This window comes from Pristiophorus japonicus, chromosome 15 (assembly GCF_044704955.1).
Source record: "Pristiophorus japonicus isolate sPriJap1 chromosome 15, sPriJap1.hap1, whole genome shotgun sequence".
Lineage (NCBI taxonomy): Eukaryota > Metazoa > Chordata > Chondrichthyes > Pristiophoridae > Pristiophorus > Pristiophorus japonicus.
In genome coordinates this window covers 162,562,633-162,577,982 of record NC_091991.1, presented here as the reverse complement: position 1 = coordinate 162,577,982, position 15,350 = coordinate 162,562,633, and the positions used below count along the sequence as shown (strand labels likewise).

The window sequence follows — 15,350 nt, the reverse complement described above, 5'->3', positions numbered from 1 at the left end:
AATAAGCGCATCCATAAACACTAGTTAGGCCACAAATAGAGTACTGCGTGCAGTTCTGATCACCACATTAGAGAAAAGATGTGATTGCACTAGAGAGGGTACAGAGGAGATTTACAAGAATGTTGCCTGGACTGGAGAATTTTGGCGATGAGGAAAGATTGGAGATGCTGGGTCTGTTTTCTTTGGAACAGAGGAGGCTGAGGGGAGGCCTGATTGAGGTGTATAAAATTATGAGGGGCCTGGATAGAGTGGATAGGAAGGACCTGTTTCCCTTGGCAGAGGGGTCAACAACCAAAGGGCATTGATTTAAAGTCATTGGGATTTGAGGGGAAAGTTTTTCAGCCAGACGGTGGTGGAGGTCTGGAACTCACTGCCTGAAAGCTCCAGTGTGCCAGTGCAGCCTTCGGCCGCCTGAGGAACAGAATGTTTGAAAACCAGGCCCTCAAAACTGCGAGCAAGCTCATGGTCTACAGGGCTGTAGCAATACCCGCCCTCCTGTATGGACCATGTACAGCAGACACCTCAAGTTGCTGGAGAAATATCACCAACGATGTCTCCGCAAGATCCTACGAATTCCCTGGGAGGACAGGCGCACCAACATCAGCATTCCTTGTCCAGGCTAACATCCCCAGCATTAAAGCACTGACTACACTCGATCAGCTCCGCTGGGCAGGCCGCATAGTTCGCATGCCAGACACGAGACTCCCAAAGCAAGTGCTCTACTCGGAGCTCCTTCACGCAAACAAGCCAAAGGTGGGCAGCGGAAACGCTACGAGTTCACCCTCAAAGCCTCCCTGATAAAGTGCGACATCCCCACTGACACCTGGGAGTCCCTGGCCATAGACCGCCCTAAGTGAAGGAAGGGTGCTGAGCTCCTCGAGTCTCAATGCCGAGAGCATGCAGAAACCTAGCGCAGGCAGCGGAAAGAGCGTGCGGCAAACCTGTCCCACCCACCCTTTCCCTCAACGACTATCTGTCCCACCTGTGACAGAGTCTGTGGCTCTCGTATTGGTCTGTTCAGCCACCAAAGGACTCACTTCAGGAGTGGAAGCAAGTCTTCCTCGATTCCGAGGGACTTCCTATGGTGATGATGATGATGATGGTGGTAGAGGCAGAAACCCTCACCACATTTAAAAGATACTTGGATGTGCACTTAAAGTGCCGTAATCTACAGGGGTACGGAGCAAGAGCTGGATAGCTCTTGGTTGGCCGGCACGGACACGATAGACCAAAATAGCCCCCTTCCGTGGTGTAAATTTCTATGATTCTATGACCTATTTCCCTTAGCGGCGGGTTCAAGAACTAGGGGGCATGAATTTAAAGTAATTGGTAGAAGGTTTAGCGGGGATTTGAGGGGAAATTCCTTCACACTGAGGATCGTGGGGTTCTGGAACTCACTGCCTGAAAGGGTGGTAGAGACAGAAATGCTCATCGCATTTAAAAAGTACCTGGATGTTCAATTGAAGTGCCGTAACCTACAGAGCTACGGATCAAGAGCTGACAATTGGGATTAGGCCGAGTAGCTCTTTGTCAGCCGGCACAGACACGATGGGCCGAATGGCCTCCATCCGTGCTGTAAATGTCAATGATTCTATTTTGTATGTGTGTATAAATAGTAGACGCCATGTTGTGTGTGTCACTGTGCACAAGCTTATGGTCTACAGGGCTGTAGTGATACCCGCCCTCCTATATGGCTCAGAGACATGGACCATATACAGTAGACACCTCAAAGCACTGGAGAAGTACCACCAGCGCTGCCTCCTGCAAATCCCCTGGAAGGACATACATACTAACGTTAGTGTTTTCAATCAGGCCTCCATGCAGCGTGCAGGCCCCGACCTGCGTGAGAACACCAGCGGCAGGTCGGGGCCATAAAAGGTGCGGCGGCCCGGGAACAGCGTGGAGGCCACTTCAGGGAGCAGTGCGAGCTGGTGCAGGAGGGCGACGGCAGCGAAGAGTGACGTCATCAAGGTCCAGGTTGGTGATTGGAGCGTGGGCAGATACAGGAGAAGCAGCGAGAGACTGTGGAGGGATGTGATCGGGGCCCAGGAGAGGCATGAGTTCGGGGCCAGGGGCCCAGGGGCAGCACGGGCCAGCCCACACTGCGATATGTGTGCGCACTGGGTCCGTGCAGCAGAACTGGTCTCCAGTCATCTCGGTCAATCCTTGCCACTGGACCAAGACCTAGCTCTGTCAAGCATCTTCCACCCTTCAGAATGTAGTTCGGGATCTGGAATATGAGGTCCTTCATTGTAACACCTGTGAACTCATCCTTTTTGGCGTGGAAGCAAGTCATCCTCGTTTCGAGGGACTGCCGATGATTATGATCTCAATCAGACCAACATCCGCAGCATCGAAGCACTGACCACACTCGACCAGCTCCGTTGGGTGGGCCACATCGTCCACTGTCCGACACGAGACTCCGAAAGCAAACACTTTACTCGGAACTCCTACATGGCAAGCGAGCCCCAGGTGGGCAGAGGCAATGCTTCACGGACATCCTCAGAGCCTCCCTGATAAAGTGTAACATTCCCACCGACACCTGGGAGTCCCTGGCCAAAGACCAGTCCGCCCTAAGTGGAGGAAGAGCATCCAGGAGGGCGCTGAGCACCTCGAGTCTCATCGTTGAGAGCAAACAGAAATCAAGTGCAGACAGCGGAAGGAGCGTGCGGCAAACCAGACTCCCCACCCACCCTTTCCTTCAACCACTGTCTGTCCCACCTGTGACAGAGACTGTAATTCCCGTATTGGACTGTACAGCCACCTGACCTCACACTTTCCAACATTGTACTCCATCTGCCAAATTTTTGCCCACTCACTGAGCCTGTCTATGTCCTTTTGCAGGTTTTTTGTGACTCCTCACACATTGATTTTGATGGACTGCCTCTGATGATGGTCACTGTGCGCGGCGCCATGTTGTGTGGGTCACTGTGCGCGGCGCCATGTTGTGTGGGTCACTGTGCGCGGTGCGATGTTGTGTGGGTCACTGTGCACGGCGCGGCGCCATGTTGTGTGGGTCACTGTGCGCGGCGCGGCGCCATGTTGTGTGGGTCACTGTGCGCGGCGCCATGTTGTGTGGGTCACTGTGCGCGGTGCGATGTTATGTGGGTCACTGTGCACGGCGCGGCGCCATGTTGTGTGGGTCACTGTGCGCGGCGCGGCGCCATGTTGTGTGGGTCACTGTGCGCGGTGCGATGTTGTGTGGGTCACTGTGCGCGGCGCGGCGCCATGTTGTGTGGGTCACTGTGCGCGGCGCGGCGCCATGTTGTGTGGGTCACTGTGCGCGGCGCGGCGCCATGTTGTGTGGGTGTAGTGCGGCTGCGCGCACTGGCTGACCGAGCTTGCAGCGATGCCCGACGACTGGGACAAGGACGTTTACGAGCAGCCGACCACCCGGACCCCGGTGGCGGATAAGCTGACCGGCCTGCCCAACCCGGCGGTTATTGTCAGCAAACTTTACTACTACTCGGTGGATTTGCCGGTTACAACCTTCAGAGGTGAGTGAGTTGCAGAGGCTGGGGGAGGCCGGCCGGCTAGCTTCACTGGGCCGGGGAATGCCCTTCAAATTGCCGCAGATACACAGCGGCTCACACCACCTGAAAGAGCAGAGAGCTGCCCGAAAACTCAGCGCCTCAACTACACAAAATACCCGCTTCAGTGTTTGATTTGTGATCAGAAATTGCTGCAAGTGCACAGGAGGTCACTCAGCACCTGGGAGAGAGCATTGTCCAAAGTGTTTGCTTTCCTGCAACAGGGACACGTAAATCCATATTTACATCAATTCACACATGTCTCAAGCTGCAGATGTTGGCGCTCAGATTTAGGCTTTTGAGTTCCCAGGATTAAGACCAACCCTCCAGGTCCAAAACATTCAAGCAGAGCAAGACAGTAGGAGTCATAGGAATTACTAGCCCAAAAAGACCACGGTCCATCTAGTTCGCCTTCCACCATCCTGATAGGCACATGATATTGAAGTTGCATGATCAGCCATGATCATATTGAATGGTGGTGCAGGCTCGAAGGGCTGAATGGCCTGCTCCTGCACCTATTTTCTATGTTTCTATGATGGACTTATTCGCTATTCACTTGTCAGCTGTGGCTCAATTGATAGCACTCTCAGTTAGACCGTTGTGGGTTCAAAAATCTAGGCTGACATTCCAGTGCAGTGCTGAAGGAACACAGCACTGTCGGAGGTGCCATCTTTCAGATGAGACATTAAAGCAAGGCCCTATCTACCATTTTTGATGGATGTGAAAGATCCCATGGCACTATTTTGAAGAAGAGCAGGGGAGTTATCCCCGGTGTCCTGGCCAATATTTATCCCTCAATCAACATAACAAAAACAGATTATCTGGTCATTATCACATTGCTGTTCATGAGAACTTGCTGTGTGCAAATTGGCTCTTCATAAATGCATATCTTATCATAGCAATCAATCTCTTAACAATTTGTCCAAAACAGACTCAGATATGACATGAGAAAAACCCCAATAGTGGAGAGCTTTGGGGAGCGTAAACACAAACAGAAACCCTGTAGCCTGTGCTTTGTGGGCAGGGGCAGCATTGTTTTTCATTTTTATGTATGTCTTGGTTACTTTTCAAATTGTCCCACGATATGTCTGGGCCTAAGAGTTTGGAAAACCTGGGCACAAACTGCATACAGTTTGCCTCCTATTAAAAGTGGGAGTAAAATCGTGTGCAATTTGTACCCAAATTTGCAAAAAGCTGTTACACCACAACACTGAAGAGGAAAAATCCATCCCTGAGGCACACGTTTGGAACTTTCTGTGCTGCTATGTATTCTGGGAAGTGTTGTCTGCTTCTCCACAAGCCATGAGATCATAGAATCATAGAAAATTATGACACAGAAGGAGGCCATTCAGCCCATTGTATCTGTGCCGGTCAAAAAAGAATTACCTAACCTAATCCCTCCTTCCAACACAAGGTCCGTAGTTCTGTAGGTTACGGCTCTTTAGATGCATATGCCATATGGTGGCATCTACATGCAGTATAATGATATGTCCCCAGAAGAGAACAGGCTAAGTTCTTTGTGGAGCGCAATCTGTATGTAATAATTAATGTTTTAGAGTTAGAACTTCATGCTGTCTCAATTTTGGAATGTAAGCATTGTGTTGGGTCATTCTACGGACCTGGTTGAATAAAAGAATGTCATAAAATGGTGGGATTAACTGCTGCATTAGTAATTAGTAATATGGCCACACCATTTACCTTTCAGATATGAGCTGCTGAGTACCATGATTCCTATGGTACAAGTTGAGAATAATGACACAAACTGGTTTAGAAATAGAGGATATAAGAAGAAGACACTTGCACAGAATCACTGGGCTCCCTGTGCTACAGTAACTGAGGTGGAATGGTTTTCCCGTAGGTGGGAGAGTCATTCTGGATCACTCGCTCTCTTTATGTAGTGGCTGGTTTCAGAATGGAATTGACAATGTTGGGAGGCAAAGCTGGCATGGTGTGTGGTGAGGGAGACCCAGGAATTGGGAAAGGTAGAAAATACCTTTAAATTGTAAAGATTGTATCATATCCCAGTATTCAGTTGTCGATTGCCATTCATTAAGTATGCATTCATTAAGTAGTTGCAGCACAATTATTAAACCCTTTTTAAGATGGTATTAAAGGTAAGAAACATACTGGCTGGCAGAAAAAAAGGACCCGAATAGGATAAAGCTTCCCCTCTGGACCTCACAGTCATCATCATCATAGGCAGTCCCTCGGAATCGAAAAAGACTTGCTTCCACTCTATAAAAAAAAATGAGTCCTTAGGTGGCTGAACAGTCCAATATGAGAACCACAGTCTCTGTCGCAGGTGGGACAGATAGTCGTTGAGGGAAGGGGTGGGTTGGACTGGTTTTCCACACACTCTTTCCGCTGCCTGCGCTTGATTTCTGAACGCTCTCGGCGATGAGACTCGAGGTGCTCAGCGCCCTCCTGGATGCACTTCCTCCACTTAGGGTGGTCTTTGGCCAGGGATTCCCAGGTGTCAGTGGGGACGTTGCACTTTGATGGTGTCCTTGTAACATTTCCTCTGCCCATCTTTGGCATGTTTGCCATGAAGGAGTTCCGAGTAGAGCGCTTGCTTTGGGAGTCACGTGTCTGGCAAGCGAACAATGTGGCCTGCCCAGCGGAGCTGATCAAGTGTGGTCAGTGCTTCAATGCTGGGATGTTGGCCTGGTCGAGATCGCTAACATTGGTGCGTCTGTCCTCTTGGGATTTGCAGGATCTTGCGGAGACATCGTTGGTGATATTTCTCCAACAGTATGGATATCCTGAATTACAATCTCATTTACCTCTCCAGTTTGTCATTTGAACACATTGGTGAGATAATAACTTGTCACCCACAGGTCTGCACGGTTGTACATCCAGTCAATGGCCTGGAATTTGCAGTGGGAGGTGTCCTCTGGAGTACACCTCCGACCTAATTAAAGAAAAATCCGCACCTACCTTCAATCTCCAGGAGACTGGATCCTGGGCCTACCGGCGTACGCCGGCATACAGGCCCAGAGACGCAGGCGGTTCGGAAGCGTCTCTGGGATCACATAGGCCAGGTCCTCCAATCAGAAAGGAGGATTCGTAATATGCTTATGAGGATTCCATTTACGAACGGAACCCCCATAAGATTATTAGGAATCTTCAAATAATTAAATAATTTACACAACTGGGCAGTAGTTAGGCAATAGTCCAAATCTGCGCCAGCGAAAGTGATTTTTGAATCAGTGCGGTAGATCTGTCAAGGTGAACCTTGTCAGATCTACCGAACTTGTGGGGCCTTTCAGAAGGCTTAAATCCAGGCCAATTTGTTGGTATCAGTCATGGATCAAACACTAGTAGGAGTGACCATTTACTGTTCAACTTCTTTATCAATTTACTGTATGTGGGCACTTTCCAAATGGTGCAGTTGCTAATGGGAACACTTCTGTATACTGATTAATTTGCTGGGTTGACATTGTATATTCACGTATTGTTTGTAGGTAAAATGGCGAAAACATACCTTCATTTAGTGGTTCATAATGTGTGATACAACCTCTATTGGGAACAATGCAGTTTCATCTGTTTCATAAAAATATCATCTTTTACAATGTGATGCATTATTTAGCTCAGTTTCAGATGGTGCCCTTTTTTCCATCAGCTGTAGTGCTTGGGAATAAGTTTATTCTTTCCGCTTTGCATCGGGGAACAGTACAAGCATCCTGCAGCTGGCATAGGTCAGATGCATTGCTGGGGCCCTGTAGTGTCCGATATCTTACCTCTGGGGAAAACTGCAGCATTTTTGTTGTACCCACCATCACAATGTGAAATGGTCACATGGCTGGTTGTGCTTGTGCATGGGATGTTTCTCTGTTAAATTTTTTTGAGCGTGGCTAGTGCTTTTTTAGCAGGACTATCTTCAACGTGGGACAAAATTAGACTGGTCTGGGGGGCAGCAGCAGCTACGGCTACATTACAATGGTTGAACCCCCCCCCCCCCACCCACCGAAGCTCAACCCAAGCCTCAGATTACTCCTGCTGTACTCTAGTAAATACCAAAGGCTACTGTGAACCTTGCCACCAATTAGAGAAGAGGAGACTTTCAACCTTTTAGCTTGGGTGCTGGTGACCATCATCATCACAGGCAGTCCCTCAAAATTGAGGAAGACTTGCTTCCACTCTAAAAATGAGTTCTCAGGTGACTGAACAGTCCATTACAGGAATTACAGTCTCTGTTACAGGTGGGACAGACAGTGGTTGAAGGAAAGGGTGGGTGGGGAGTCTGGTTTGCCGCATGCCCCTTCTGCTGCCTGCGCTTGCTTTCTGCATGCTCTCAATGATGAGACTCGAGGTGCTCAGCGCCCTCCCGGATGCACTTCCTCCACTGAGGGCGGTCTTTGGCCAGGGACTCCCAGGTGTCGGTGGAGATGTTGCATTTTATCAAGGAGGCTTTGAGAGTGTCCTTGAAACATTTCCTCTGCCCACCTTGGGCTCGCTTGCCGTGTAGGAGTTCTGAGTAGAGCACTTGTTGAAGAGCCGAGTAGAGGGTTCGTTAAATAACCTAAATGCTGTTATTTTTTAAATCATTTTGCAGACTGGGTGGATCGCCAGCGGGAAAAGAACAAATTCTATTATTACCATCAGCATTTTAGACGAGTGCCGGATTTGACTGACTGCCAGTTGGGTGATTACCTCTGCTATTATGAGGCAGAGATGCAATGGAGAAGGGACTAGTATGTATCTGATTTAAACATTTGAATTTCCATTGAATAAAATTATGAAAGTGGTATTTTACTGGAGGTGTAAACGTGACTTTTCTTGTAAACGGAGATAGACAAACGATCGTTTCATTAAAGTTATTAAAGGCGATATTTGGTTCACACAGTTAAGTACAACAGGAAGCAAAATGTCCTTCTCACTGTCTGCATTATTTAGCTCAGTTTCAGATGGTGCCCTCCTCCCCAATCATCTGAACATGAACTTTCAAAGTTCAGCAGGTGGAAAAAGAAATTGTGAGCTATCAAGTCACATATTAAACAAGGTAGAAACTAGTATGCTCTGTAATTAATTTACCATGCTACTAATTTTCAGACATCTCCACCATCGTCCAGATGGATGGAACCACACGTGCCAAACCTCTGGAATTCCCTCCCTAAACCGCTCCGCCTCGCTACCTCTCTTTCCTCCTTTAAGACGCCCCTTAAAACCTAATTCTCATCTGCCCTAACATCTCCGTGCATGGATCGGTGTCAAAATTTGTTTTGGAAATGCCTTGAGATGTTTTACTATGTTAACGGTGCTATATAAACCTAAGTTGTTGCAGGCCATCAATGTGAGTTTTGAAATGCCTTCTTTCCAATTACTTACTTGAAATCAGATTGTACGCTAGATTCTCCCACGCTCACTTGTCGCTCGGTTGTTTCTCTTTCCCAGTTCCCTTTATCACTAATTTTTCCCCCTCTGTCTTTCTCCCAATATCCTTCATCCTTTCATAAAATGGCACAGCACAGATCATAAAATCCTTCGGCCCATCTCTTAGTGAGCTATCCAATTAGTCTCACTCAAACTTGTGCTTTCCCCATAGACCTATACATTTTTTCCCTTCAAGTACTGCTTGGATAAGAGTCTGAAGGGGCGAGAGGAGCAAAGGAAACTAGGGGTACAGATATACAAATCGCTAAAAGTAGTGATGCAGGTTAATAAGGCCATAAAAAGGCAAACCAAGTTATGGGGTTCATGTCTAGAATTGAAAAGCAGAAAAGTTACATTAAACTTGTATCGAACTTTGGAGTACTGTGCACAGTTCTGGTCTCCATATTATAAAAAGGATATAGAGGCATTAGCGAAGGTGCAAAAAAGATACCCAAGGATGATACCAGAACTGAGAGGGACAAGGCAGAGCATCCAAAGCTAATGCGTCCTGGATGACAAAGGTGATAAAAGTTCAAATGAAACAGAAAAAGGAGGCTTATGACACACGTCAGGATCAAGATTCAGTTAATAAACCAGGAAGATTATGGAAAGTACAGGAGGGAATTGAAAAAGTTAATACAGGAGGTTTCGAGAAAAGATTAGCAGGCAACATTAAATTGAACCCTAAAACATTTTATAAACCAAAAAGTGAAAGTGGCTAGCTAGGGAAAAAGTTGGGCCTATCAAGGACCTAAAGAGGCAGAGGATGAGGCTAAAGTATTAAATGAGTACTTTGCATTTGTCTTCACAAAGGAAGCGGATGATGTGAAGGTTACACTGAAAATGGAGAAGGAAGTTATGGACAGGATGGTAATAGATAGAGAAGACGTTCTAAAAAGATTAGCATTATTGAAAGTTGGTAAGTTGGTCCGGATGGAATGCATCCTAGGTTGATGAAAGAAGCAACTGTAGAAATAGCAGAGGTATTAGTCACAATCTGTCAAGCCTCATTGGATACAGGAGTAGTGCTAGAGGACTGGAGGGTTGCTAATGTATCATTATTCCAGATAGTGGAGAGGGATAAACCAGGAAACTACAGGACAGTAGCCCACCATCAGTAGTGGGGAAGTTATTGGGAACCGTTATCAAGGATAAAATAAGCTTTCATTTGGAAAGGCATGGGTTAATCAAGGATGGATTTGTTAAAGGCAAATCGTGCCTGACTAACTTGATTAAATTCTTTGATGAGGTAACAGAGAAGGTTGATCAAGGTAGTGCAGTAGATGTATATATGGACCTTCAGAAAGCATTCAACAAAGTGCCAAACAGGAGGCTTATTAAGAAGACGGAAGCCCATAGAATTAAGAGGGAAGTGGCAGTATGCATACAGAATTGGCTCAGTGACAGGAAGCAAATATTATTGGTGGATGGATGTTTTTCAAACTGCAAGGTGATATTCCCAAGGGTCAGTTTTGGGTCCATTACTCTCTTCAAAAGTTATAAACGACTTAGATTCGGATGTAGGATCAACCTTATAAAGTTTGCAGATGATACGAAGCTTGACAAAGTAGTATTGATGAGGATAGTTATAGGCTTCAGAATGACATAGACAGGATGGTGACATGGGCGGAAGCGTGGCAGCTGGAGTTCAATGCGGAGAAGATTGAAGTGATGCACTTTGGGAGGACTAATATGGAAAGACGGTATACTATAAATGGCACGATTTTGAAAAGTGTAGATAAATGGTGTCCATAAAGGTGGCAGGGCAAGTTGATATGATGGTTAAAAAGCAAAAGGGATACTTGGGCTTATAAATAGAGGCATAGAATATAAAAGCAAAGAGATCATGCTTAGAACTTTACTCAGCTGGAGTATTGTGGACCATTCTGGGCACCACACTTCAGGAAAGATGTAATGGCCTTAGAAAGGGTACAGAGGAGGTTTACCAGGATGTTACCAGGGATGAGGGGAGGTTGGAAAAGTTAGAACTGCTGAGAACAGAGAAGATTAAGAGGTGACCTAATAGAGGTTTTAAAGATGATGCAAGGTTTTGATAAGAGTAGATTCTGTGCTGTAGACTCAATGTAAGTATTCAATATCCTTATGAATGTTATTAATGAATTTGCTTCAACCATCCTTTCAGGTAATGCATTCCAGACCATCATAACTCGCTGCGTGGAAAATTCCCATCTCGCCTGGGTTTCTTTTGCCAATTACCTTAAATCTGTCTCCTCTGGTTATTGACCCTTCAGCCACTAGAAACAGTTTCTCCTTTATCAAAAACATTCATGATTTTGAACATCTCTATTAAATCTCCCCTTGACCTTCTCTTCTCTAACAACAACTTGTCCCTTTAACGTGTCCCAAGATGCTTCACAGGAGCGTTATCAGACCAAAATTGATGAGTCACATAGGAGATACTAGAATAGATAATTTGGTCAAAGCCGGAGGTTTAAAGGGGTGTCTTAAAGGAGGAGAGAGAGGTGAAGAGGTTTAGGGAGGGAATTCTAAAGTTTAGGGCCTAGACAGCTGTCACAGCTGCCAATGGTGAGGTGAAGGAAATGGGGGTTCCACAAGTGGCCAGAATTGGAGGGATGCAGAGTTCTCGGAGATTTGGAGGGCTGGAAGGAGGAGGTTACAGCGAATAGGGAGGAGCAAGGCCATGGAGGGATATGAAAACAAGGATGAGAATTTAAAATCGAGGTGTTGCTCGAGCCAATGTGGGTCAGCGAGCACAGGGGTGATGGGTGAATGGGACTTGCTATGAGATAGGACACGGGCAGCCGGGTTTACTTAGGGTAAAACTTGGGGGAACAGCCAGGAGTGATTGGAGTTGTCAAGGCTGGAGGTAACGAAGGCAAGGATGAGGGTTTCAGGAGTGGGTGAGCTGAGGCAGGGTCGGAGCAGGCCGATGTTACGAAGGTAGAATTAGGTGGTCTTGGTTATGCCACGGATATGTGGTCTGGAGCTGATTTCAAGGTCAAATATGACACCAAGGTTGCGAACAGTCTGGTTCAGCTTCAGACAGATGCTAGAGAGAGGGATGGAACCGGTGGTTAGGGAACGGAGTTTGTGGCGGGGCTTGAAGACAATGGCCTCTGTCTTCCCAGGATGTCAGACAATTTAGAGACAGTGGAGGGGTTTGGAGAAGTGGTGGTGAGGTTGAGCTGGGTGTCGTCAGCATACATGTGGAAACTGACGCTGTATTTTAGGCTGGAACAATTCAAGCAAGCAGCCAAAGGCTACCAATCGAGATGTAAGCAAGGGGCAGTATATAGATGAGAAATAGGAGGGGGCCAAGTATATATCCTCGGGGGACCCCAGAGGTAACTGCAGGAGTGGGAGAGAAGCCATTGCAGGTGATTCTCTGGTTACGATTAGGTAGATAAGAATGGAACCAGGCAAGTGCAGTCCCACCAAGGTGGACAACAACCCTAGATTCTGTCATCTTTCCTGGTAACTGAAGTCATCTCTTTTTCCTGTATTTCAATAGCTCCTTCTTTGTTTCTTTCTCATTCTATCATTCTCTTCCACCGTCTCTCTCATTCCACACCTCTCAGTTTCTATTCTGGAAGATGCACCGGATTTGTTCTGACAATAATGTTCAGTGCAGGGGAGGAATCCTGCCAGAGCTCGTTGCAGCGTGTCTTCAGTTGATGTCTGTGCTTTGTAGACCATGTGATTTTCTGCATTATCTGTACCTGTGAACCTGCAATACTTCATGGAAAACTTTAATGTCACAAAATCTCACAGTAAAGCAGAAGCTGAGGCAAGCATTCGGACATGTAGTCACTCGATGGAAGTCTAGTATTCGATAGTTGCCAAGGCTTGTAGACGGTTCCAACAATCAATTCGTTTAATATCAAGCAGCACTTCTTTTGTTTATGTGGTTTAAGTAAACTTGTACTTTTTTTCCACAGCAAGGTAGATCAGGAAATTATGAAAATTATTCAGGAGCGTCTGAGAGCCTGCCAGCAAAGGGAAGGCCACAGCTACATACAGAACTGCGCTAAGGAGCTGGAACAATTCAAGCAAGCAGCCAAAGGCTACCAATCGAGATGTAAGCAACGTTTGCAGAGTGGTTATTTCTATAAGTAATCTTATAACCAGTTTAATGTGCAATAAAAAATTGTATTGTATCTTATCTAGCAAAACCTGTTCTAAGCACCCATCCCACATTCTACACTGAACTGCTCTTATTAGTACTTTCTTCAAGTAGAATCGTTTCCCCCCCCCCCCCCCCCCCCCCAAACAGAATTCCTATGAATCTTGAATTGATCCCTTCAGTTTGCTGATGCATATCATAGTTGTATATTGAGACTGCAGGGTCTCATTGACGTAAGTCATGACTCTGCTGAAGAATGTTACTGGAACTAAATCCTGCTGTCAGTTTCTAAGAATTTATCCAGCAAACTTTTCCTTTAACCATAATACTTATCAATGTTAATGATTAGACCACCATGAAAAAGTACTTGTGAGCTGGACACTTCTCCAATACTAGAGTAGACCACCTAAAGTTTTACAGTGCTCTGGTTGCTTATACTGAAGAAAACATTCATATATGTTCCACAAGACAATTTGGTAAACATGGGGTGCTGTGTTTTTGTGGTACACAACCATTTATGAGTGGAGGAAATTTTATATCTGATTTCCTGTAAAATTTGCTGTTTTTTTCTCTCTCTCTCTCTTCCTCCTCTTTCCCCCCCCCCCCCACCCCCAACCACTCTTTGCAGATGGCGATCTGGGGGCTTATGGTAGTTCCAGAAAGTGTCTAATGAAACAGAAGCATCGAATGATTGAGGAGAACAAAAAGGCAGCATCGGAAGCTTAAGAGTGCCGCAAAGCACTGGGGACTGGAAAATCATTTTTTTAAATGAAATTTGTGACAAACCTTCACCTATAATGTACAGTGTGAATGTGTTCGAATTGTACAAAAATGCTGAATTTCACATGTCACTGAGATACCTGCTAAATAATAAATAATGCATAACCTGTAATCTATGCTTTTGTCAACACATTAGATGTTTTATTCTTTATAACCTGCACAAAGTACAGGTAATGTGGTGAGTTCTTACAAGTCATTCCTGTCAATTAGAAATCCTGCTGCTGAGTAGTCAGCAGCCACAACTGTGGTGTCCTATTCATGATTGACATTTATACACACCAGAGGCTTCTCCAACCTCCTGGAAGGACACTCGCATGTTGCTTCAGTATATCTAATGATCAAGGAGCAGTCGCTGACACTTTCAACTAGCCAGATTTTCCTACTCCGGGAAGTGAGAGACCTATTCATTTTTCTTGGTATCACAAAGGTAAATTTATATTCTGTCTTAACCAATCAATGATTTTATGTCTAATTAGATCATAAGGATTAATCAAATGTCATGGCTAACAATTTTAAAAATGTTATGCAAGTCTATAAATAGACTTGGTGAAAGTTAAGATCTTAATGAATAGTGTCTCAAGAAAATGAACCTATTTCTGATCAACTGTCAAAATGTTACTTGTAAGAAGTTTGCAAGACCAGGACATTTCCATGGAAAGCTAAAATTGCACTATGCCTTTGACCCCATTTTTTATATTCTTGTTAAAACCATATTCCTTACCCTATCTGGTCTACATATGACTCTAGTTCCAACACTACATAATAACTTTTATTTATATAGCGCATTTAACGTAGTAATATGTCCCAAGGCGCTTCACAACAGTGTTACAAAACAAACAGATAAATTTTACACCGAGCCACAAAAGAAGAAATTATGGCAGATGACCAAAAGCTTGGTTAAAGAGGTAGGTTTTAAGGTGCATCTTAAAGGAGGAAAGAGAGGCGGCGAGTTTAGGGAGGGAGTTCCAGAGCTTAGGGCCCAAACAGCTGAAGGCACAGCCACCGATGTTTGAGCAGTTATAATGAGGGATGTTCAAGAGGGCAGAATTTGAGGAGCGCAGACATCTTGTGGGGTTGTGAGGCTGAAAAAGATTAGAGATAGGAAGGGGCAAGGCCATGGAGTGATTTGTAAACAAGGATGAGAATTTTGAAATCGAGGCATTGTTTAACTAGGAGCCAGTGTAGGTCAGAAAGCACAGGGGTGATGGGTGAACGGGACTTGGTGCGAATTAGGACAAGGGCTGCTGAGTTTTAGATGACCTCGAGTTTATGTAGAGAAGAATGTGGGAGGCCAGCCAGGAGTGAGTTGGAGTAGCCAAGTCTAGAGGTAACAAAGGAATGAATGAGGGTTCTTAATGTCCTCCTTGCAATTAGGTATGAGCAATAAATGTTGCACCATGCTGGTGCTGCCCACATCCCAAGAACAAATTTAAAGAAAAAAGACTTACATTTATATAGCACCTTTCACGACCACCGGACATCTCAAAATGCTTTACAGCCAATGAAGTACTTTTGGAGTGTAGTCACTGTTGTAATGTGGGAAATGCGGCAGCCAACTTGCG

At 45.7% G+C, this 15,350-nt stretch overlaps 1 protein-coding gene across 1 annotated transcript; it reads left to right on the top strand.

Moving 5' to 3' along the window:
- The first annotated feature begins 3,308 nt into the window (after positions 1 to 3,308).
- On the top strand, positions 3,309 to 13,900 carry ndufb10 (NADH:ubiquinone oxidoreductase subunit B10). Its single transcript, XM_070899984.1, has 4 exons — positions 3,309 to 3,497; positions 8,086 to 8,224; positions 12,824 to 12,963; positions 13,637 to 13,900. The coding sequence occupies exons 1-4, from the start codon at positions 3,350 to 3,352 to the stop codon at positions 13,732 to 13,734; spliced, it is 525 nt and encodes a 174-aa protein (XP_070756085.1). The 5' UTR covers positions 3,309 to 3,349; the 3' UTR covers positions 13,735 to 13,900.
- Positions 13,901 to 15,350: the final 1,450 nt, after the last annotated feature.